Genomic DNA, 22,727 nt, shown 5'->3' on the forward strand with positions numbered 1-22,727 from the left:
ATGCAGAGATTTCCTATTTATTGATAGATCACATGTGATTGTTTCTAGCTTTGTACGATAAAAGGCCCATAGTTTATTGCTGAAGCTCTGTTTTACAAAGTACCTGGTATCAGGGTGACTATTAAAAACCTGCTACAACCATGTTATTTTTTTTTTGCTAGTTTAGACTTGAAAATCTGGATAGGGCTTCTAGAAGCTTGCAAAAAAGGATCTTTTTAAAATCAAACAACTAGCACCACAACAAGAAAAAATAACAAAAAAAACCATGTGTATGTTGAAGAATAAAACTAATTTAGCATGACAGATGGAGGAAGATTATTTCCTGATGTTACTACAATTCAGTTGTGGATAACTGGCCTTAGTTGTCTCCTATTAAAGAAGTAAATGTCAGATCCATGAAATCAGAATGGATATTATTAAATTCATATCATTTTTATATTCTTACACAGGATCTGCATGAAACAATAAAATAACATAATTACGAAACCCAATAAGAATGGATCTGGTGGTTTTGCATCACAATTTGTTAGCAATGCTGATGTTACCAAGATGGGTAATAAAACATCTGCAAGCAAACAGCAAAGCTCAGAGAGCACTAAGGGCTACATAATTATTTTTACATGGACCCATATGAAATCACTATCAAATTACCACTCACATTACCTTGGTATAAAAGTAACAGAAATTATTGACTCAAGGCATGGATTTTTAATAAAATTCATTGTTTTACATGGGAACCATCATAAACAATAATCAAAAAGAGAAAGTCATATGACTTCACAGAATAAGCTATAATAATCATGGATCCCATTAATTATGGCAGCCCCATGCCTCTCTATGATTACAGTATTCCATTTTACAATTAGTAGCTTTATGCAGAGCGCAGAAATAAGAATGTATGAGCCAATGAAATTGAAGGCAGGAGATTAAAGGGGGGGAGCTACAACACAATTCATTACAGTATATCTTTGAACAGTACCTCTGTATCTCTGCAAACCATCCTTGCTTCCAACATATCAATACATCAATTCATAAATTGCCTTTTATTTTCAGTATCTCCCTTTTTACATCCCACATCTCCCTTTCTGAGGATATTACCAACTCTATCCAATTCAATCTATTTATTTTCCTTTCATATTTCTGTTTTGCAATTTGATCTTCATTCATTGTACCCTCATGACCAAACCACCTCAATGTGCTATTTTCAAACAGGTCACCCGCTTTTGTATTCAATTCAATGTGTTCATTTAACATCGATTCATTCTTGACCCAATCCCTTTATTACATACACTTTTAAAGCATTTTTGTTACCACTTTATTCAACTTATTTTTAAGTTTCTCTTAATATATACTGTTTTAACAATTATATAAAAAATAGGCAGAAGTATACCTCTTTGACTACATCATTTCAACTATGTTTTGCTCTCTACACATTTGAGGTAACCTCTTTCATTCTCAGATCATTGCCACATTCATATTCTCATATACTTTTTTCCTTATCCATGATTTCTTGCACTGCATCATTTCACCAAAGATATTTTTTCATAATTCACATCTTTTGAGGCACTCCATGTTTTTGTACAATCAATCATCATTTTATATTCAAGGAGCAAATATAGGAAAGAAGTAGATCCAAGGCATGAGTATGTAGAGTATTAAATTTTGTGCCAATTATTGTTGCCAAATGGTCTTCAAAAATAGACTTATTTAGAGTCCATTGCAGTAGCCCAGAGAAGAGGTATGAATAAATGTTACAATCTTTACCTGATCATTCAGCAATAGCTGTGAATTCAGGAAAATCACCAAATATACATTGGTCCATTCACAAATGGTGCTTCCATCTCCAGAGACAGTACCAGGATCAACATAACTTTACAATGAACAAACAGCAATTCTGCCCTGTTTGGGGGCTCGGCTTTAATATGTTTCACCCCATTTAACAACTTCTAGATACCAAAACCAGAATTTGACATCTCTGGCACAGTTTAGATAGAGATGTACAACTGGGTATCATTCACATATGCCACACTCCATTCCTACTTGTGACATCAAGGGGATCTATGTCTTATTCTATGGTTTTCCTCCATGATGGTATCATTCTATACAGTTAAAAGTAATCTATAATATGTCTGGAGTTTCAGGTTGAACAAATGTAAATAATTCATATAAACCCGAGAAAAGTGTGATTCTAGGACTCGTGGGGGTCCTCCAAGATCTCCTCAGGCTTCTCCAAAATCAAATTATATGCTAACTTATGTTAAAAAGTAATACAACATTAAAATCCCCTCAAACAATTGTGAGAAGAGATAGCAGCAGTGAATACATCATTTCTATTTTTTAATACCATAAATACTGATAAAAGAGCTTTGTTTATATGAGTTACAGTTAACATTACAAGGGATCCTGAGAGAGAAAAAAGTTTGAGACGCTGACTTAATATTTCAAAAGCTCTTATAGATTCTTATAGTTCAAAGAGGGAATTGCCAGATGGGACGGTATGCAATATTTCTTGAGCGCTCAGCATTTTGTATATTATCTTCGTGTTGATATGTTCGAAGAATGATTTGGTCAATGGGCCACGTAGTACCTGTTAGAAACAGAAACAGACGAGCACAATTCAATGTGCACTGAAGATATCCCCCCACCCCAAACGGAGACGAAACGTTTGCAGCCAAATCGCCAACCTCGGAGATCAAATCAACATCCCAACTACCAACCCGAACTACTAATATTCAAACATATAGAAACAGAAACGCTTATTTTTATTATTATTTATGCTTGTTTTTAGAAAATACGTTGTCAGGGAATACATCCATACCGCAGGAATCTGATCTGATTTTACCATAGCTGAAACCTTTTGTCCCTTGAACGGGGTTTTATTAGAAGATAAACACAGCGCCAACAGGATGCTAAAGGCGAATCAACAACCTGAGAAAGCGAAAGATAAACATGACGATCATTTCCTCCCACCAATTGCTATTAGCAATGCCTCCCAAAGCGACCAATGCTCTGCGACTCAGAGACCGGGTAAGAGGGAGGCGGGAGGAGGTAACAGCTGGGCCCCGAAGGAACCGGAGGGAAGAAGAAGGCGCTGCAGGAAACTGCCTGGGTGGGGCTCGGCGGAGAGAAGGGGCTTCCGAAGACACGGCGCGAGGTTCGTCCCCTCAGCGGAGAGAGCGGGAGAGCTGCGCCGAAAGGCCTGGCGGGCGAAGTGGAGCGAAGCCGAGGGGCGGGTTTGGGCTTTTTGCCCCCGAAGCGCCGGGGTGAGTCTCCGGAGGGAAGGAGCGTCAGGGAGAGCAAGAGCCGGGCGGGCAGAGGAAAGGAGGAAGGGGCGAGCCAGTCTGCCGGTCGCGGGCGAGGAATGCCTTCGGGCTGGGGAGGCCGGGAGGGGGGAGGACGGAAAAGGCCCCCTTGAGCCAGGCTGGAGCGCCGAAGGCACCGGGGTGCAGGAGGCGCGGGACTCGGAGGCTTTTCTCCTCCGCCGGAGGAAGGCGGGGGCCAAGGGGTTAAACGGCAGGCTGGGTCCTGGGCGAGGTGGCAGCAGGGCAGGCCAGGAAAAAAACGGGCAGCGAGGCGTCCTGGGCAAGGAAGGGAAGGGAAAGAAAGGGAAGGGGCGCGGGAAGCCGGAGCGGGAGGGGGGTCGCGCCGCGGGGAGAGCGCCGCAGCATTCCTCGGAGCCGGGCAGCGAGGCCGACCTCGGGGACAGGAGTTGTCACCCCTCGGTGGTTGTGGCAGCGCCCGTGGCTGTCCTGCCTTCTCGGGTTAGGCCTCGGCTTGGGCCGGTTGGTTTTCTGGAGGAATGCTGCCAGTTGGCTTCCTCTCCAGGCTGCCCTGCGTTTCTTGTTTGTGGGGATCTTTTAGCTGAACCCTCACTTCGCAGTCCAAACCAGGAACTCTGGAGAGGGCTTTAATAACTTGTTTTAGGGCTTTTCATTGTTAGGGGGAGAAGCATAAAACTAGAGGGATTTATTATAATATTTTTGTGTCTTACAGCTATAGCCTTCACCATAGACTTTAGCAAAAGATTGACATAGTGGTGGGCATTATCCCTTTGGTTGCATCTGTTTCTTTACTGCATTTTTAAAAGCCTTAACAAGAGCAACAGGAAACAGTAGCAGTTTTCACTTTTTTCTTTCCCCACTAAATGGTGCAGATTGGAAGAGGGCAGAAGAATGGATAGAAGAAAGGACAGGAAACAAAATCTGGAAGCCTTTTCAGATTTAACTAATATTCATATGTTTCTTATTCCTTCACAGTGGAGAGTTGTGTAAAATCAGCTTCCCTTTATAAGAAAAAAAATCCCCACTTACAAAATTCTTTAGTTACTGGACAAACACTTGTTTATACTCTTTGGGGAAATATAGTTCCGTAACGCAACTATTTCCTTGTAGCCTTTCTTTTGTTTTTCATTTTCAGAATTAAGTAGTTTGTATGTAATTTAACAGATTTACATAAGAAGTTCCATCCTAGATGAAAGCTCATAGGTACTTAGGAAGATCAATTATTTCATCATAGATTTAAGTTTTTGACTTCATCCTAAATTACAGTACATATATATTATGTACTCATTGTCATTTTAGTGGCAAAATGGTAGACTGTAATAGTACATTTTAAGTATAAAATGAAAGTTAAATGGATACATTAAGCATTTGATAGACTTAACATACCTGTCCTAATTGCCCCCAAGAAACTAAAAAAATTCAGTTCTTTAGTTACATCACTGTCTTATCTTGCAAGCGGATTTCCATTCACATACCTTTCTCATCTGACATTTAGGGTTGGGATGGGAAGCATTTATGATGAATCAAGTTCATCAGTTAATAGCAATTTATCAGTGAACAAATGCAGTCCAATTATAAGCCAGTTGACAGAAATTTCTGCATTTCTATTTTGAGGATTTGATTACTTTTGCAGTTTCATAATTAGTTCTCAGAAGAACAAATGATTTCTGCTGAAAATATGTCCTAATATTATATCTTAATAAATTGGGATCCCTGAGAAGAGTGAAGACCTTTTCTGAATGGCATATATATAAAATAAAATTTTCATTAAAGATCATGTTTTCTCTCTGTCCATCAGTAGAATGGCATATGTTTCCTGTACTTTTTCTTTGAATAGAAGGACATTCAGAGTTAATATTTCTCCACATTTCTTTCTGATGGAAATTGGAAATATTGTATGGCACACAAATAGTAATATAGTATATATCTAAATAGCAGTCTTTACTCCTTTAAAACTAAAATACGATTAGTAAATTGCGGAAGTTCCCATTTTGACTTGTAAAATGAAAAAAGTTGTAAAACTGCATAAATGTCTGTTACTTTGTATTTTTCACACAATACTTTGGAAATGTCACTTGTTCCTTTTCTTCTCATTTTATTAATTGTGACAAAAGAATCCCAAGAATAGGTAAATGAAAGCATCTTGAAGTTTGAACACTGCATAGAATGCAGGCAATAATATGTTAACTTGTAAGAAAGTCCTAGATTAGAAATCTTACTTTTTATAGAATAGCATGAGAATGTATGCAGTAAGAGTTGCTTAGGTTATGCTTGTGGCCTAGTGAGCCAAATTTGTCAAAATTGACCAGCATTGCCCTTACAGGAATCTTGTATATTGGACACTGACTTAGTCTACTCTCTCTTCCTCTTACTAAAAAGTATAATATGAGAGTGTCAGTTAACCAAACCATGGGTCCAGGAGATCAATATTTACAGGTCTATCTGATGATTACTACAGCATATAGAGGACTATGACTAGGCATGTAAACACAAAGCAAGGAAGGTAATTTCCAAAGTGAAATGAAAGAAACACTGTGTTTGTGGAAGTAAGAGAAAAAGGGAAGGATCTAATAGATGTGAATGAAGATGGTCTGATACAGTAGAATGGACTTTGTAAATATACTCAAGGAACTACAGGTACAAAATTATGAATGACATGTATGTCAAAAAATAAAAAGTGATAACTAAGAGTTATAGGTGTGCATAGAAGTAGTATTCATAGCTTGGTGTTAATTGTATGTTATGTTCCAGTGACTAGTAATAATGGAGGAACCAGAGGTAAATCTGGGCAGCTTGCAGACTTCTTTATCTGAGGTAGCTACTTAGATCTGATAGTTCTTCTATCTGGCAAGTGAGAACTGCCATTGTCATTTTACAGTTGTCCTGCATGCAGATTGTCTTTGCCCTTCTGTGCGTCAGTTAACACCATCTTTTTGTTTACTGTTTATGAATGTTTGATATTTTCTTCAGATTTGAATCGTGAGCTTATTTAGTAAAGGCAACTGAAACATAATTGTCAGTCTTATTTAAGACAAGTTTGTTTAATTTGTACTCTCTGCAAATACATCCCAGAAATGAAATAATATCTATAACAGATGGCACCTCCCCCCAAAAAGAATAATCAGTACTAAAGGAAAATTGAAAATAATTGAAGAAGTTGTTGCAAACTATTAGCTAGGCCTTTCATGAATACAGGGATATCTCTCCATGTAAGCAGTATGCCCATGAGTGAACAAAGATGGATTACAATTGGCGAAATTACTCCACATTTGGTTAGCACAGTGTTTCCCAAACTTGACAATTTTAAGGCATGAGGACTTCAACTCCCAGAATTCCACAGCCAGCAAAGCTGGCTGTGGAATTCTGGGAGTTGAAGTCCACATGCCTTAAAATTGTCAAGTTTGGGAAACACTGCGTTAGCATAACTGCAAAGGTGAGGTCTGTAATTTTCTCTAATTATGGTAGAATTTAAGACAAGGCCTCGAACAAGTCCAGGCTATCTGTTCCTCAATCTCTTAAAGCTTATGTTTGGGAAGACTAAGACTATGTTAATCTAAGTGGCTTTTGGAGATCTATTTTTTGGCAATTGCATTAATCAGTCTTGGTCTAATACTGGATGTACTAATACAGATATATTTTAAGCTTCTATAAAGCTATTATTTCAAAGTTTAGGTTTTGTTGTTACATTCCAAGTTACAGATAAATAAGGATAGAGTAACATTTATTTTCATATAAATTTTATAAGAGGCTTATACAAAGTTTTAGATATTAAATTAGGAGATGATTATTTATGTAGAGGAGGAATAAATTTTATGTATAATAGGACTTGTGGCTTAAAACTATTCCCACAATTATTACGATTCTCTTCTATATTTTATTTTACAGATGATTACTCTAAACTACCTTTTGTGTCTTTAGCTCATTTTTAAAAGTTTCTGGTTTTGTTCCTCATACTTAATTTCTATTAATATTTTGCATATTACCGGCTACTGTCTGAGAAAATTGTCAGGAAAAGCAAAATTAGATTTTTTTTTTCTTTTTGCAAATACTCAAAATCACTAGTAAAAATTTGGAGCTACTACTGAATATGTGGGAAATAGGCATTTTGTTTCTCTTCTGTTGACATTCTGCAGGATAAAGAGCGACATTTTTCTTCCATTTTTGTTTGGTCCCAGCTGCTGCACTTGAAAAATTGCTTCACTAGAAATGTATTTTTCTCTGGGGAAGAAAACAATACAATACATCCAATTTTGCCTGAACCCAACAGTTGTAGTTCTATATTAATATCTAAAAAAGATTGGTGGGCCCTCAAAAAGCAGGAGCATTGAACAAGTGAGGGAATCAATATATCTTAGATTATTTAGAAATAGTGCTGACCATTGATAAAAAGTTATAAATCAATCAACGTCCAAAATTGATAAGAGTTATGGAAGACTATCTGATGAGAATCATTTGGTCAGGAGAGAAGTTGGAGCAAACTCGACTTCTCTTTATTTCTTAACTTATCATGTAGAAGTGTAACTTTTATGTAAACTGCTATTTTATAATGAAGATACAGTGTAGGATATTTGGATGCTGCTCATAGTTCTACCATTAAAGACATTAATTCTCTGGAGATCAGGATGACCTTGTCCCTGCTGGCCTTTCGTAAGACCCTAAAGTCCTGGACCTGGGGCCATGATTGTGGCAGGGAGCCACTTCTTGGTTACATTAATGATTTGAGTTTGATGTCTCTTGGCTACTTTGCGTTTCAGTGTTGGTAATGCTTGTAATTATTTTTACTTTATTTTAATTTTGTTTGCAGCCAACAGTCACTTGTTGAGATGGATGGGCATATAAACTGATTAAAACAATAAATACATACATGAAGTATTGTATTTCATTATATTACTGTAATTTTTATAGAATATTCTAATATTGAAATTTTGATTTTCCCCCCTTCTTCCTAGAAAGCTGACAACTAAACTGGTTATAAATTTAATAAAAAAAATATTAATAGGACACACTTTATTTGTAACAAATTTATATTACATAAAACTGGTCAAGATTATACCCTTACCACTGATACTTTACTATTATAGAAGAAATCCTGTTGTGAATAATTGGATGTTGAAAAACAAGTGTCAATCATGGCTGAATTGTCACAAGAAGAAATTCAACTGAAAGCCCATCAAGTTACAGATGAGGTAAATACTTCAAATATATTGTTGCACAATAATCTGGATAGATAAACTTTTTACAGTGCATGATCTCCACTAAAATTGATTGGTTATACAATATCGCTTGATAATATTACATTGAAGGGGAGGTTTTCATCTAAATCACTTGAATTTAGAAAACAAAAGTACTTTTTTCCCTAGGATTAATGAATTTTTTGAAGGGGAGACCCTTGTTTATGTATTACACATAGCCCAGCATGCAGACTCCCTCCCCCATATTAAATATCACTCATGAAAAAGCACAATCAAGCTCAGTATGCTGCAAGTTATTTTTTATATATATAAAACTCAGGATTAATCTGTGGAAATAGTAGGGACATCATAATGAAAGTAAAAGAACTGGGAGAAAACAATGATGGTATGCAAAAAAAAGAAAAGATGGAAATATTATAGATGCCGCACTTTAAGCATGCCTTCTTCCTCCAGACTGTATTTTAGCCCCACAAAGTCATTTCAGGGTTAGCAGGTGGCCTCTTTTGTGAGGGCTCTTACATACTTTCCCTTAGAGCAGTGTTTCCCAAACTTGACAATTTTAAGGCATGTGGACTTCAACTCCCAGAATTCCACAGCCAGCATTGCTGGCTGTGGAATTCTGGGAGTTGAAGTCCTCATGCCTTAAAATTGTCAAGTTTGGGAAACACTGCCTTAGAGAAGGTAAGAGTGAATCAGCCATTGCAACAATTCCATTCCCATTCTTTTCACCCTGCCAAAACAGACCATCAAGGGGCAATTTCACCAGGCTTGGAAGGCAGAGGTAGAGCCTTGCTAATCGTATATTTCTGCTCTTCTTCACTGCCGCAATAGAACAAACTTCAGACTCTTTAAAAAGAAAATTTATAGATTCCAAGAGGACAGACTTACACCGAATCTAAAAAGAGGGTTTGTCTGGAAAATAGTGGCTGCATAATAATGTTGATTTTTAAAATATCACTAATCAAGACAAAACCTTGCTTACTGTAGTTGCATTGTGTCAGAAACAAGGGTATACTGTAGTGCTTACTTAAAGCAATGTCTAAAGTTATATAATTATTACATATCTTTAAAAATCTCCATGCCTGAAATGAAATCTATCTTTATTTTAGTCTTTGGAAAGCACAAGGAGGATCCTTGGCATGGCCATTGAGGTAAGGAAGAAATTAAAGGCTTTTTTGGGGGGTGGAGGGGGGAAAATCGGGTGGAGAACATTAAATGAAATTGAGTATATTACATTCATCAAGCATTACGTGTATGGAAGTATTTCTCAGATTTTCTTAGAAAGAGCAATAGCTCTTTCTTTGCTTTTTTCTCTTCTTTTTCTGCTTTTTAATTGTTTTAATATCAGATTTGTATCTTTGTAAGCAACCCAGAGTTACTGAGAGTAAATTGGGCAGCCATATAAATGTTCTTAAATAAAAATAAACAATGAAACTTATATAAAATTGAAATGATTTTATCATAGGACCAAAAAACAAAAGCAACAAATTCACCAGTTACTTACAGCTTATATTACAAAATAATTTGCCATATTGGAATATCTTTTTATTCTACCTAGAAGAAAATTTTATATAGTAGTATTTATGCTGATAAATTTTTATGTAATTATTTAGAAGTTTCTCCACACAATAGCCTGTAGCAAATTGTGTCATTACACTAATTCCATGGTGTAGTGGTTCTGTATTCTCTTTTTTTCTATTATAGTCCCAAGATGCTGGAATCAAAACCATTACCATGTTAGATGAACAAGGCGGTGAGTTGCACAAGTGTAATAAAGAAAATTATGGCATCTTTGATTATAAATTTAGAAATCTATCTCATAGTGATACATAATAAAGATACATAATTAATGCAGTCCGGATACAGGCATGGCCATTGTCCACAGGCTTGCAGTAGTTTCCAGAAACATTAACACTTCTTAAACTGCTTTTAAATGCTTTTTAAAAAGTGTTTTGAATGCAGACCTTCCTATATGAAGTGTAAGCATTTACGTTATTTAAAGTTTCTAAAGCTTCTTTTTTTTCCTAGAAAAGTTAAACCACATAGAAGAAGGTATGGATCAAATAAACAAAGACATGAAAGAAGCTGAAAAGAACTTGACAGAGCTTAATAAGTGCTGTGGTCTCTGTGTCTGTCCGTGCAATAGGTCAGTTAAAAGCAGATTGGTAAGATGCTTTTTTCAAGGAAAAATATCACTCCTGTTTAGAACTTCAGTGACTAGAAAATTTAATTAAGCTATTGTTCTCTCTGATGGAAAAAAACTGCTACAAAATTCAAAACACAAATTGGATATTGTGCTAAACCATGGTCTGTATTCACTTATAATCCTAAGCCATAAACTATGTTTATAAACAATAGCAACTGGGTTCACATAACATGATAAGCAAAATTCAAAGAAATCACATTTTACCTTAACATTGTCCAAGCCACTGACTGCATTCATATGGTCTTCTTTATGTGCTATTAAGTCAGGTAGACTCTTGAGCAACTACAAAAATTGACCTCCTCTGGGATGATCTGACCCCAACCTGCCCTTTCAGGTTTTCCAATGGGGTATTATCCAAAACTTTATGGGTGCATGCAAGTGTGAATGATTGCTCCTTTCTCCAGATCTATGAAGCTTGAACACTTTTGTTTCAGTGGTTGGTAGTGTAGATCCAAAATAAAGTTTTCATTATTGTCATTTGAAAAGCCATGAGATTGTGGCATTTTTATCCCAAATTTTAAAAGATTTGAGACAAGAGCATTGATGTCTTGTGAAATTTCAGTCTTTTAAAAATGTATTTGTTTCGTAAAAATACTCTGATTTTGGGGTCCAGTGCCATGACAACCACCAAGTATGGCTGTCTCCTTGATTTTCTTGCAATTCACAAAAACATTCTATTTAGTGTAGTGGTTCCTACAAAGGAAGAAGTTGGGAAATGCTTATTTAGACTTAATTGTACTTGTTCATAAGGGTAACCTGTGAATAAAATAATGACCAGAATGTTTTAAATTTAGTGGTTTTGATTTTTTTGTAATGACAAATGGAAATTGTAGTGGATGACATAATAAAGTTTAAACAATGAATGTTTAAATTGTTTTCAAGCTATGCCAACTAGAGAAGAAAAGCCAGTGGTTATGTACCAGTAGTTAGGTGCTATAAGGCTTAGTTAGATGTGCAAATATACCTGTGACTTAAATCTGGTAATATATTGGAATAGGGAAGCTAAAGCAATTAGTACAAGCTTGGGTTGGATTTTAAACTACCTATTAGGTATGTGGAAAAAATTATTGTCCATATCAATCAGATTTAAAATAACAATTCATGGGAAAGTTGTAGAATTTTTCCCTCAGCTTCACTGGGTGGGAACAAGATATGTGTCAGTTTAGTGAAGGATTACAAGGAAAGCATGATGTGCTGTGTAATAGTCTTTTCCCCCCCAATAGTACATTTGTATCCCTCATTCTGAAAAGTATGAAGTTTTTGTGATAGTTGAAATTTTTGTACATTGGAAAAGTAATTTTGTGGAATTTTTGATATGCTTGATAACAAAATAGTATATAAGGCAAATATATAGAGACGGAAGAAGAATTGAATGGATTTGAAGTAGATGAAAGGAAATCAAATTCTTCCGTTCCTAGAGCTAAATTAAATGACTTTTTGTCAGAATAGCACAGCATTTTTACAAATTTTGAATATAATATTCATAATACTTCTTTTCTTCCTGATTTGTTTTAAAGCTGTTTTCTTATTATAGCATACTCTCAGCTATACTTTGAAATAGTTTGTCAGCTAACAAATAGTTATCTGCTTGCTTGTCTTACTGTTCACTCTTTTTTCATTCTCTCCTAATCACCCCATTTTTCCTTCTTAATAAAATGAAGATTTAACATCAGAGGTTGGATCCACTTAACTGTTCAAAATGGAATTTAGGAAAAACCCTGTATTAAGAAGCAGTTTGCACTGCTAACCAGCTGTCTGAAGGTGATGTTCTAACATGATGCATGTCTGATTGTGCATGTTTTCTTAACATGCAAGCAACCTTGTGATGGTCTGTAGTTGTATCTGTGCTGTGTTGTTTGTAGTTTATATTTAGCTATTCTGATTTGATTGATCTGAAATAATGTTTAGAATGCAAATAGCAGGTGATATACAATTTAAGTCTTGTTAGGATTTTTTCAGGAAAATAATAGCTTATACATAGATTTAAAAATATTGGAGGAATAATATGAAATGTTATGATAATGTTCACATATTGTTTTAACTATGATCTACCACATGGAGAAAAATGTTTTTTGTCAAGTATTACTCAGCATGCAACTGTTTTGTAAAAATGCCCATAGCCTCAGGATTCCTATGTTTAGTTTAAAAATATCAGGTACCACTGTATGGGGTAAGTCCAGAACCAAATAAAAATTAGATATTATAGAACAGGGGTCTTCAAACCTGACCCTTTTATGACTTGTGGACTTCAACTCCCAAAATTCCTCAGCCATCGTGCCTAGCTGAGGAATTCTGGGAGTTGAAGTCCACAAGTCATAAAAGGGCCAAGTTTGAAGACCCCTGTTATAGAATAATACAGCATAAAACAATACATAGAAGATTTATCTTGGTTATATGAATGTTTGAATAGAAAAATAAGTTTTGCATTCCTCCATTTTTATTACCATTAGGATAATGATTAACTGATGCATGATTTGGTGAAATTAGCACAATATAAATTTCTCAATATTTTGTTGGTTTGTGCCTTCAGATTAGTTTTTTGACACCTGGTAACTGGACCAGTCCCTGCAGTTTTTCAAAAGTGGTTTGCTATTGCTGCCTCCTTGCAACTGAGGGAGCGTGATAAGCCCACTGTCATCCAGCTGCCTTCATGGCTAAGGAAGGACTAGAACTCACTGTCTTCCAGTTTCTAGCCTGGTGCCTTAACCACAGCAGCAAGCTGGCTTTTTAGGTTTTTCCATACAATTCATTAAATAAAAGGTGCCCCATAAATATAATGCTAAGAGGTACATACTTGGTTGTATAATAAGCAAATAAGTTGGCTGTCTTTAGTATAGGAACTTCTTACAACTAATTTATAAGGAATGAGCTAACATAGTTGAACATATAAATAGGGAATGTGAATTTCATAAAAATAAATTGAACACCAATGCAAAAAGACTTCTCTTCACTCTTGCATTCCATGTATTTGCTTTAAATCTGATATCTCACCCCTCCAGGGTAGATTTAGAAGGAACACATTGTCATTAGAGGGCAAGTAGAATATTATATATTGAGAAATGCTAACTTTGTTAGCAAACAGTCATTTTAATTCATGGACAATGCCTCTAAGGCAGTGATTCTCAACCTTTCTAATGCCGTGACCCCATAATACAGTTCCCCGTGTTGTGGTGACCCCCAGGGGTGTGGCCAAGTGAGTGTGGCCACCAATAAGAGGGAGTAGGACAGCTAGGGAAAAGGGAAAAAATGGCGGACAGCGTGGTTTGGCGACCTTCATGAAATGGTCGTTCGACCCCAAATGGGGTCCCGACCCACAGGTTGAGAACCACTGCTCTAAGGCATGAATCATTTTGGATATTATTTCAGCTATTAATATAAAAAATTACAGTGCTTTAATATACAGTACATATTGATTTGCCTGCAAATCCAAGATGATTTCTTCTGGTGTTCTACTGAATACCAAATATGTGTTGAGTATACCAAATATGATATAGCGTGTCAGGTGCTAACTATGAGTAAGCTAGCTATGCAGGTAGTCGTTGACTTACAACCATTTGTTTAATGACCGTTCAAAGTTACAATGGCACAGAAAAGAGTGACTTATGATCGTTTTTCACACTTACGACCATTGCACCATCCCCGTGTTCACATGATTGTAATTTGTGTGCTTGGAAACTGGCATATATTTATGACAGTTGCAGTGCCTAAGTGTCATGTGATCATCATTTGTAACCTTCCCAGCCAGCTTCCAACAAGTAAAGCCAATGGGGGAGCCCAGATTCATTTAATGACAACATTGGCAGTAATTGGCTTAACAACTATGGCAAAATAGTTTGTAAGTCGATGACTATTTGTATCCCTTATTTTAGCATCATGACATGGCAGATCATAATAGCCATAAATTGTTGGTTAACATTTATGATGACTGATATTCTAAACTCCTTTGCAGTAGTTAGTTGACATTTCTATAAAAATGCTTATAAGAAACAGTGGTAGGCCAATCAAGGGTGGAATTACCACAGACTTGGGCAGGTGGGGGAAGCTCTACCTCCTCCATCAATTTTGCTTCAACCCACACTGTACGGGTAGGTCATGATTTATGACTGATTGCTTAGGAACTGTTCAAAGTTGCAACTGACTTAAATAAGAGACTTAGGACTTGGATTTGAAATTCCGGTGGCTGGGTTCTCTTCATGGCCATGTGACTGAATTTCAGGTGCTCAGCAACATAGCTGTATTTATGGGTGTCTTCAGGATCCCATGATCATGTGATCACATTTTATGATAGCTTTGCCAAAAACCAGCACTTCCTGTTTTGGGCAAATCACCTATAGTAAACTATTGGTTTGCTTAAAAAATCACCGCATTCACTTTACAATCGCCACTTAATGACTGCTGCAAAAAGCCATATAATCAGGCCAGTCACTTGTTTTATGATTGTTATGAGATATAGTTGTAATGGACAGTTCATTACGGTCGTATGTTGAGGAATACCTGTAGCTAATTTAAAAAGATAGAAGCTGCAAAGACTATGAGAACAGGATTAAGTATAGATTAACCTCCCTTGGTTAACCTCCCACCCTCAATGTCATTCAAAGGAATAAATCAGTGACAAGCTATGATCACACTTCTCCTGAACCATATTTAACTTACCAGGCATTACATTGACCTAATATACATTTGGATAGTGTATGAATAAGGTCATATTTTGTGGTGAAGCTGGGTTTATTTACTAGTGTCATATGAAAGAATCCTTGGCATTCCCTAATATTATTTCAAAGTAGCTAAATTTAAATTGTGTATTTATCTTTTTAGCTAATTGAAGCTATTTTATTTTTCTTATAGAACAAGGAATTTTGAGTCTAGTAAAGCATATAAGACAACTTGGGGTGAGAACTCTGAAAATTCAGGTGATCATATAATAACCAGACAACCAGGACAGGCAGGAAATTACCAACAACAGACCTCAGGAGGACCAGCTGGAGGATACATAAAGCGGTAAATAGTCTTTTCTTCCTCCACTGATAAATATATATTCCGTATCTGTTGTTCTGCAACAGTACTGGGGTATTGAAAACCATCATGAGAAGCTTATTCTGTGTAAATCATGAATATTTATTCAGAACACTGTTTAGTCATTTTTCAAAGATTCCAAATAACACATTTTGAATCAAATTTTGCAGCACGATTGGTGGAATGTATAAAAGTCTTTATAAAAACATAGGCTTATTTTTAACCTCTTTTATAAGTTGCCAATTAGATATATTTTAAGACTGAAGTTATGAAATGTTTGTTTGAGATAGAATTAGGACTGTGATTATGATTCTGTTATTTAATTTTATCATGCGTTTATGGCTTTGGTATTTTTATAATAGTTTAACTGATGATGATTTTTAATTTCTATTGAGAACTGCCCTAGGACAGTTTGAGTAGTAGGAGCATGTGGATAGACAGGTGAGGGAGGGAGAGAGGGAGAGATTGAGAGAGAGAGAATTTACCGGTAGTTCATTACAATGAAGAAGAAGAAGAAGGAACTTGCCAGTACTCAAAGTAGGTTTCTTTTGATATTTTGAAAAGGATAACAAATGATGCCAGAGAAGATGAGATGGAGGATAACTTAACTCAAGTGGGGCATATCTTGGGAAATCTGAAACATATGGCCTTGGATATGGGCAGTGAGATCGATTCACAAAACAAGCAGATAGACCGGATAAATGAGAAGGTAAGAAGCGAGAACTGGATCTTTACAGCCTTAATTATCAGAGACATAATTGCTGAGATGAGTAGGTAATTGTTCCGGAGTACAGTACCATGGTGTACAAATTTCCAATTTGCCAACAGATTGTGTCCTTGCTCTCTTGCTGGATAACATTCTTCCACCCAAAGCATTATTTCTCTCTAGGATATATTTAAATTTGATTTCATGGTGAATCCTTTGGAATTGTGAACTTGAAATATTTCCATCATGATACAATATGAAAAATAAAATGAATACTAATGCCAATAAATACCATATTATTGGGATTGAGGAACACATTTGAAAAGTATGTTATATGTGCCTTCTGATTGTTGCTGTCCATTCATAAAATGAATAACAAAACACTAATTTCCAGGAAAATGTTGATGTTGCTTTTTTAAAAAAGCAATTTGCCCAAGAACTCAAGTACAAAGTAAATGTGGAATCTGATGCAGCTCATATTTGTCCTTACAAAGCACAAGCAACCTGGTGATATGCTGGTATTAGTGAATTGTTCCTTTCTACCCATACACAAAACAAGCGCACTATATATACACTGAAGATATATATCACATTGAGCTATAGATCATATCCTGGTTGGTTAAAAAGCAGATTTGTGTTGCCCAGAATAGAATAAATACCACTAAAGTTGCTTTATTCTGACTCTGGACTTTCTCAACATTTTGCACTTGTTTCTCTGAAACACTGATATTCTATAAAGGATGAACCAGTGCCAAGAAAAAAAAGTTTTGTTTATATAAAATGCCATGACAGAAACGGGGAGAGGAGGAATAAATATTGCAGTCAGTAGCTAAAGGTCAACTCTCAAAATGACTTTTGGAATCAGAGCACCATTGGCTGGCCTGATCACAGATACTAGTTTTTTTAAAAAAACAACAACACATCAATTATCTTAATCCTCTTTCCTGTTTTTCTGGATGCCTTTAGTAAATTAAATCTTTTTATAATGCAGATAGGATAGAGAACCTGGCACACACCAATGGTAGTGTTGGTGGCTATTTAGTGTCCATGACATCACACTGAGTACCCAAGGTTATAGGCTTATTATTATCTTACTTTCTTGCTTTGCATGTTGCAATGACCCATTCAAATTAGGGAGTTATGGAATGAATGCCTTGAATATCTGATACTTAGTATCCAAATGTGATAAGATGGTTGAAAGAATAAATATCCTTATCATTAAAAGAAAGTTGATATTAGTTTTTACCAGTTTTAAAACCAAGCAATCTTTAGAGAAAATGAGATATAAATCAGGGTAGATTGATTTAAGCAAGTTTTAAAAAATATTTTGAATAAATATTTTAAATAAAGTTTATTACTGATGGGTCTTCAGACAATTAATGAATAGTGCTGCTAAACTAGTGATCAACAAATCCTATTAAAAGTCATAGCAGCACTTTATAATAATGAAGAAAAGTGACCATGCTGTTTTGAGAACTTATTTTCTTTTCTTGTCCTAAGTAATTCTTCTGCCTTGTTTCTCTCAATAGCTTACCACTGGTATCTTTGTGTATGTGAATAGATTAGTAAGTGCTAGTCATTAGACTGAGCAGTAAATAGATGGTAAATATTTGCTAACATGAGTGTTAAATATTTTAAATTATTTTTTTAAAGTGTTTCAAATGTTAATTTTTAAATTAAAAAACAACCATAATATATACAAGTAAGTGTAGTAGTATAATAATGAGAATATTATTTAGAATGTATTACTATCTGTCAGCTATGAACTTATTTAAATGATTTTCTCTTGTAAATAAATCTATGCTGCTTTAGTTTCTTCCTTGCTCCTAAGTATTATACTTTCATGGCTAATTTCTGTGGCTATTTTCTAAGCAAGTCAGTGGAGTCCCTCCAGTATTTTCCTTCCATGCTGGAATTTGTCCTTTATTTATATTTAATTTCTTTCATTTCATTTGAGTACAATGAATCTTTGCAGAATGCTTAGCAATTTACAAAAAGCCATATCCTGAATGAATTGAGAGAGGGGATTTTTTTCCTATTAATATAACTTTAAATGTCTCTCTTTTGGTTCTCCATATTCTTGAAGAAATATAATTTCTTCTATAAAGAGGCTTGAATAGTTTCTGTGCACCTTTATAATTTACTAGTAGCGTCACATTTTGTTTTCTTTTTCAGGCTGAAACCAACAAAGACCGTATTGACCAAGCCAATGCAAAAGCCAAAAAGCTTATTGAGAACTGATAGCCATTGCCAGTTTTGAGTCAACTGAAATCTTTTTTCATTCTACAAATATCCTCAATTTCCAAAGAGAAATAACTGTTCAGAAAATGAAACAAAGCAGAACATTATTGTATTGTACGTTTAGTTTGAAAATCCAGGAAAATAGCACAACAGAAGTGTAACTTTCTTATTCATGTTCGTATCCTCAGGGCTTCATTTTCCTTGGTTTTGTACTTTCTGTGAGATTAGTCTTACTACTACCACCCCCTTTTTTTTTTTCTTTACTCTCCTTGTGGCAACTCAGAGATGGAGTGCAAACTGACTGATTAAAGGTAAAGAGGATGCACTCACTAGATTTAATTACCTCACTTAATAATACTACATGTCATCACTGAATTGGTAGATGATTGGTTTTCATGAAATGTACATATTTATAGAAATTAAGTTTGCCCCTACTTTTTCAAAATATTTGATTTCATTACCAAGTTTTCCATGATGGGGAAAGATGATAATGGATATATAATAAAGTATACTTCCAAGCCATAGCTATTCTAACTTGCATGCAAATTAGATAAGTAAACATACAAAAATGCATAATGCATAAACGTAACTCAAGACAAATTTAAACTTATTTCCCACTTTTGTCTCCAAAACATTGGACTTTCAATCCTGATTTCTTTTACTTCTTTCACAGAAACTGTGTATGTTAGTGGGATTAGAGGAAAGGGCAACTGAGGCAGCTTAACATGGAACATGTTACTCTTGATCATTTGGAATCTCGTGAGATTACAAGAAAATTAATATATGCCTTTATATAAATATCCTGAACTTTTGCCATTTTTTTTAAATGTGTATCTGTAGGTATTAATACTGCTGAGATTGGTCTATGAAATCTCTATGTGGATCTTTTAAAACATTTTATCAAAAATGTACAAACTTATTTCATAAAAGTGTTCCTTAAAGAAATGTGTTATCCTTTTAATATAAACAATTCATACAATCTGTACAAATCTTTAAAGGGCAGGATATTGTGATTTCAATACTGTATTTATTAAAATATTGGGTAAAAACATTAAAATCAGGGCACAATCTAAGTTTGAATGAAGTCAAAAGCCATCTGCTTAGTGATATTAGTAACAATACTGCTTCATTTTTTCTATCTGGACTATACATTCTCTTGCTTTTCAAAGAAATCAGTTTCAAGCACCATTTTATTGTTATTCAAATAGAATTTGATCCAATTCACAATTTTTTAAATGGTGGCATATTTCTGCAGGTACCACAAATTATGATTTATTGAATTTGAATTGTTTCTTGTAAATTTTCTTTTAAAAAATGTTAGTATGTAGGAGAAGTAGGGATCCAAGGGAAACCACCGTGAATCACTGCTATAAGTTGTTGAATGGGTCACATGGTGTAGTTTGCTGTAATAAGTACTTAACCTAGAGCCTCTTTTAGTTTACTCCCATTTCAGGATTAAGGTTCTTGATTTGGTTTTTCTATCATGTATCTGTAGACATGACTAAATTTCAAATCTACTAGATGCCCATTCCTTTACAAGATGGCTTTAATTCTCTTCTAATTAAGAATCCACCAAATTATTGATTTATTCAACTGCGCAATATTTAGTAGAACATGTATTTTATTCAACTTGAAGCTATAAGGTTCTTCTAGTCCTTGCATGTTTTGCTGCAAGTCTAAAAGAATTATCTGCAACAATTCTAGATACTATAAAGTTCAAAATGAATCTCCTAATTGTACTGTGATTGTTCTTAAATAATTTCTTCATGCCTTGTTTCTTTTCACATTTCCAGCTGAATGTTTAATTTTTATTATAAAGCTTAGTCTTCTATATAAACTTGTACAATGGAATGCTGGAATTGGAGCATAGTGCAAGAACTGTGCACGTCCCTCTCAAATTACGTTTATTAATACCAAAACAAATTACAGGATTTGGCTAGAAAATATATTCTGTAGAGGCAACACAATTAATTCCTCCAGGAGCTCTATATATTTAATTTTTTCTAGTAATATTTTATCAAGCTGTAATTAATTGAACTGCTGAGCAAAATGGTACTCTGTAACATTTCATCACTAGGTTGTATGGGAACCATGAACATTTGCTTAGTAATATTAAACATAAAAATTGAAAATTAATACCACAATCATCTGGTATTACAATTTGTGAAAAATGATAAATTTTGTATAGCTTAGTATCACAAGACAAACAGTACAAATCTGTTTTTAGCTATAATGTAAATGAATGCCCAAGATGTCCTCCTGTATACTTGTTAGGCTGAATAAATATAATTTATAAATCTTTTCACTCTTTTAAGTGCCTGTGTAAGTCTGAATGGCCTGTGTTTAATAGACATATCCTGTAAATGTTTTTGCTTGCAGTTACGAATCCAGCTTTTAGCTCCCTATGGAGTCCAATAGGTGAACCATTACTAAGTTCCATTGAGTAAAGCAAGATATGGGCTGATGGGATAGTCACCTTGCTGAAAAAAATAAGATCTAGGAATTCCAAATTTCCCTGGAGTTTCAAGATGGAAAGAAAAGAGTTTCAAGAAAAATCCTTACTTACAGTGAGGGAAAAAATTATTTGATCCTCTGCTGATTTTGTACGTTTGCCCACTGACAAAGAAATTATCAGTCTATAATTTTAATGGTAGGTTTATTTTAACAAACAGAATAACAACCAAAAAATCCAGAAAAATGCATTTGAAAAAAGTTATTGATTTGTATTTTAATGAGTAAAATAAATATTTGATCTCCTATCAGCAAGATTTCTGGCTCCCAGGTGTCTTTTATACAGGTAACAAGCTGAGATTAGGAGCACTCTCTTAAAGGGAATATTCCTAATCTCAGTTTGTTACCTATATAAAAGACACCTGTCAACAGAAGTAATCAATCACATTCCAAACTCTCCACCATGGCTAAGACCAAAGAGCTGTCCAAGAATGTCAGGGATAAGATTGTAGATCTACACAAGGCTGGAATGGGCTATAAGACTATCACCAAGCAACTTGGTGAGAAGGTGACATTTGGTGCGATTATTCACAAATGGAAGCAACACAAAATAACTGTCAATCTCCCTCGGTCTGGGGCTCCATGCAAGATCTCATCTTGTGGAGTTTCAATGATCATGAGAACGGTGAGGAATCAGCCCAGAACTACATGGGAGGATCTTGTCATTGATTTCAAAGCAGCTGGGACCATAGTAACCAAGAAAACAATTGATAACACTATGCAATGAAAGACTGAAATCCTGCAGCGCCTGCAAGGTCCCCCTGATCAAGAAAGCCCATGTACAGGCCCATCTGAAGTTTGCCAATGAACATCTGAATGATTCAGAGGAGAACTGGGTGAAAGTGTTGTGGTCAGATGAGACCAAAATTGAGCTCTTTGGCATCAACTCAACTCACCATGTTTTGAGGAAGAGAAATGTTGCCTATGAACCCAAAACAACATCCTCACCATCAAATGCTTTGGGGGTGTTTTTCTGCTAAGGCAACAGAACAATTTCACCGCATCAAAGAGACGATGGACGGGGCCATGTACCATCAAATCTTAGGTGAGAACCTCCTTCCCTCAACCAGGGCATTGAAAATAGGTTGTGGATGGGTATTCCAGCATAGCAATGACCCAAAACAAATGGCCAAGGCAACAAAGGAGTGACTCAAGAAGAAACACATTAAGGTCCTGGAGTGGTCTAGTCGGTCTCCAGACCTTAATCCCATAGAAAATTTGTGAAAGGAGCTGAATGTTTGAGCTGCCAAATGTCAGCCTCAAAACCTTAATGACTTGGAGAGGATCTGCAAAGAGGATGGGACAAAATCCCTCCAGAGATGTATGCAAACCTAGTGGCCAACTACAAGAAATGTCTGACCTCTGAGATTGCCAACAAGTACTAAATCATATTTTGCAAAGGGATCAAATACTTATTTCATTCATTAAACTGCAAATCCATTTATAACTTTTTTGAAATGTGTTTTTCTGGATTTTTTGGTTATTCTGTCTCTCGCTATTAAAATAAACCTACCATTAAACTTATAGACTGATCATTTCTTTGTCAGTGGGCAAATGTACAAAATCAGCAGGGGATC

General features: G+C 35.5%; 1 protein-coding gene across 2 annotated transcripts; it reads left to right on the plus strand.

Annotated features, from left to right (window-relative positions):
- The first annotated feature begins 3,056 nt into the window (after window positions 1-3,056).
- On the plus strand, window positions 3,057-20,941 carry SNAP23 (synaptosome associated protein 23). Of its 2 annotated transcripts, none has more exons than XM_039327383.1 (8): window positions 3,057-3,154; window positions 8,363-8,467; window positions 9,583-9,624; window positions 10,178-10,226; window positions 10,502-10,619; window positions 15,525-15,677; window positions 16,257-16,401; window positions 18,574-20,941. In XM_039327383.1, the coding sequence occupies exons 2-8, from the start codon at window positions 8,411-8,413 to the stop codon at window positions 18,637-18,639; spliced, it is 630 nt and encodes a 209-aa protein (XP_039183317.1). In that variant the 5' UTR covers window positions 3,057-3,154; window positions 8,363-8,410; the 3' UTR covers window positions 18,640-20,941. The 2 variants fall into 2 exon arrangements, with proteins under 2 accessions (XP_039183317.1, XP_039183248.1); XM_039327314.1 differs by having other exon boundaries at window positions 3,072-3,263.
- The last annotated feature ends 1,786 nt before the right edge of the window (window positions 20,942-22,727 follow it).

This window comes from Crotalus tigris, unplaced genomic scaffold, assembly GCF_016545835.1.
Source record: "Crotalus tigris isolate CLP2741 ecotype Arizona unplaced genomic scaffold, ASM1654583v1 scf7180000017545.3456711, whole genome shotgun sequence".
NCBI classification, from domain to species: Eukaryota; Metazoa; Chordata; class Lepidosauria; order Squamata; family Viperidae; genus Crotalus; species Crotalus tigris.